Source organism: Cryptomeria japonica, chromosome 4 (assembly GCF_030272615.1).
Source record: "Cryptomeria japonica chromosome 4, Sugi_1.0, whole genome shotgun sequence".
Taxonomy (NCBI): domain Eukaryota; kingdom Viridiplantae; phylum Streptophyta; class Pinopsida; order Cupressales; family Cupressaceae; genus Cryptomeria; species Cryptomeria japonica.
The window spans coordinates 651,121,616-651,124,795 of record NC_081408.1 but is presented as its reverse complement, the minus strand read 5'-3'; the positions used below and the strand labels follow the sequence as shown (position 1 = coordinate 651,124,795).

General features: G+C 38.9%; 1 protein-coding gene across 1 annotated transcript; it reads left to right on the top strand.

Annotated features, from left to right (window-relative positions):
• The first annotated feature begins 901 nt into the window (after window positions 1-901).
• LOC131047684 (splicing factor U2af small subunit B) lies at window positions 902-2,747 on the top strand. Its single transcript, XM_057981480.2, has 2 exons — window positions 902-1,131; window positions 1,353-2,747. Exon 2 carries the CDS (start codon window positions 1,450-1,452, stop codon window positions 2,344-2,346), a length of 897 nt encoding a protein of 298 aa, XP_057837463.1. The 5' UTR covers window positions 902-1,131; window positions 1,353-1,449; the 3' UTR covers window positions 2,347-2,747.
• Window positions 2,748-3,180: the final 433 nt, after the last annotated feature.

The following is a 3,180-nucleotide window of genomic DNA, read 5'->3' as shown; positions in this document are numbered from 1 at the left end:
ATGGAGGCTCTTACTATTCTTCGATGGCTCCTGGGTGCGTTGTTGTTTGGTTGGTTTGTTGAGTGCGGAGGGTGTGGGTGGCCCTCAATGGCTGCATGGTTGGTAGGTGAGAGAGAGGGTGGTATGCTCCCATTGGTTGGGTGCCTTTGAAAATAGCTTCACAAATTAATCATTTAATAACTATACTTGACAAATTAATTAGCCTGCTAGAATAAGCTAAAATAAGCGAATCTATTCACTTTAGAAAGAGGTTGTACACTTAGCTAGTGAAGGATCATCTGTGAATCAAAATTTTCAATTGGTGATTGATATGCTGAATGTTCAGAGCTTAGATGGTGTAAAGTGGCATTTGACCTTGTTGGTTAGCAAAATCTTTAGTCTAAGTGGCTTTTTGGATTCTCTCTCTTTTTGTCGCTACATTCCTCGAGAGTGGAACAAAGCGACTGTCTGCTTGGCTAAATGGGATCATATGGGGGGTGGAATGTTGGTGAATGGGGTCAATCACCCCTGGAGTAATCACAAAATTTGGAAAAGACAGTCTTAGAGGACATGTTAAGTTAATTGTTGGACAACCCTAGAATCTCCTTTGAGCAGTTACCATCTTGCTTGTGAGAGTTCTTTCATTGTCTTGTTGTTCTTCATGCTTTGTATTGGTTCTTTCTGATTAATAATTTTTTACCCATTTTTTCACATTAAAAATAAGTTAAAATAAAATTATAATTACATTCAATTACAAATTTAAAGAGAGAGGCAATTTCTAGAAATAAAACATCTATCACCTAAAATTAAATTAGTTTCTTAATAATCTTTTTTTAATTTACTCCAACGTGTTTTGAGTTTTAAGAAAAACATTTTCAAACCCCGCGATATAGGTATTCTCTAATCTAGAATTTAAAAAAGTGAAAGAGTACTTTGGGGTAAAATGGGCTCGTTAGCGCAACCATTAAACATTAAACGATCTACAGGAAGGGATGGTAGAGAGTACAACACAGAAGCCACGCTGGGGCTAGGGTTTGACACGGAGCAAGGCCAGGGCTTCATTTCCTAGGTTTTCAACGAGCGATATTCACTTGCATTCGACTGTCAGCAGTTTTAAGCTCAACAGAACGAATCTCGTAATATTAGAAACAGGTTAGTGCAGTCTTCAAGCGCTTAAATCTTCAAACCCTCTTCAAATATTCTTATAGCATTTGAAATCTGTCGAATCCTTAGAATTGCTCTTCAAAGTCTGGTAGTTATTTTTCTTGCGTGCTTGAATTTTCAAATCCCATATTTTTTCCACAGATGTTCAACCTTTTTAAAATTTACAGAAAAAAATGGTAAAACCTTACTGAAACTAAAATTTTCCGCAGTTCGTTGATCCTTCTGGACGTTTTACGAAAAATTTCAAAATCCTTTTGAATTTTTTTTCACTGCCGTTGGAGCTCGCTGAATTTTTTGTGAGAGATCATGGCGGAGCACTTGGCTTCTATATTTGGGACCGAAAAAGATAGGGTTAATTGTCCATTTTATTTTAAAATCGGAGCATGCCGACATGGCGACCGCTGCTCGCGTCTTCACAACAGGCCTACCATAAGCCCTACGCTTCTTTTGTCAAACATGTACCAGAGGCCGGACATGGTAACCCCAGGGCTCGATCCCCAGGGCCAGGCCTTAGACCCCCATAAAATTCAGGAACATTTCGATGCATTTTTTGAAGACATATATGAAGAGCTCAGCAAATTTGGGGAAATAGAAAACCTGAATATTTGCGATAATCTGGCTGATCACATGGTAGGGAATGTTTATGTTCAGTTCAAGGAGGAAGAACAGGCAGCTGCTGCATTGCAAGCTCTTCAAGGCAGGTTTTATTCTGGTCGCCCGATCATTGTAGACTTTTCTCCTGTGACGGATTTCCGTGAGGCTACCTGCAGGCAGTTTGAAGAAAACAATTGCAACAGAGGTGGATATTGCAACTTCATGCATGTAAAAAAGATAGGGAGGGACTTGCGCAGAAGATTGTTTGGACGCTACCGGAGATTCAAAGGTGGTCGGAGCCGCAGCAGAAGCCGAAGCCGAAGTCTGAGTCCGTTGCCTAGGTCTCGCCGATCATATGATGACCGTGGGAGTGGGAGGAGAAGTGGTGATCGTGATGATCGAGGGAATGGGAGGAGGAGTGGCGATCGTGATTACAAAAGTGATAAGGACTATCGGCGTGGTGGCAGTGGCAGTCGTAGGCCCCGGAGCCCAAAGCGGAATGAGAGTCCTGCAGCCAGGGATAGTAGCGCTGAGAGAAGGGCTAGAATTGAACAGTGGAACAGGGAAAGAGAGGCACAGAATGGACCTGCTTATAATTCTGGTTATTGATTTGTACATCGCTTGGTTTTAAAGTGAAGGTGCAAACAAATTGGCTGTCGCATGAATTTCCTATATTTTCCTTGGTGAAATATGTGGGTTATTCTTGAAGTGCTACTGAAATTGCTCTGGCTTGCAAGCTAACAAATGGTCAATCATGGATTGCAATCGGTGCGCAGTAAGCACAATTCTCTGACCACGAGCTGTGGATTTAAGGTTGCAAATGAATCTGACGTTTAATCTTTTTTCTTTTGTTTTGAATATCTTAGAACTGTAGTGCAATCCTTGTATAATTTAGTTGTTCTCTTATTCAAAGATAAACTGATTCATGAGAAGTTATTTCTGTAGGCTTCGAAATGTAAACAGTCAAATCCATTGAAATGAAATTTTCTTTGTGTTGTGTAATAATGAAATTTAATCCTGTGATAGGTTTTTATTCGTAAATCTTGTTTGGAAGATATTCTTAGTGTCAATAGTTGGTACTTCTGTAATGCCCATGAATTTTTGGCCTTGGTAATTGTGACTATGCGTTGAATGCCTCAGAATTTCATAGTAAAGATATAATGCGTGTTGTGAATTTGGAAAACTAAAAGTTGTATACCCTGTGCTGAACTTGTTTGTGAATGTCTTTGTATGCTTAATGTAATTCTTTTTTGTTTTAATCGTACTACTTTTTTTGTTTTTTACAACATGATAACAAGTTGCATTGTACATAGTGAAATGTTCAGGAACTTGATTGTTGATCATCAAAGCTGATGTTTATGACATGATATTGGTTGGTATAAGCTTTTTTTCTTATTAAGATGCTTCTGATTTTATTTTATCTATATGATATTATTCATTTTG

What these genes read in the sequence shown, in the direction of transcription:
- LOC131047684 (XM_057981480.2), top strand. Translation starts at nt 1,450, where the DNA reads ATGGCGGAGCACTTGGCTTCTATATTTGGGACCGAAAAAGATAGGGTT.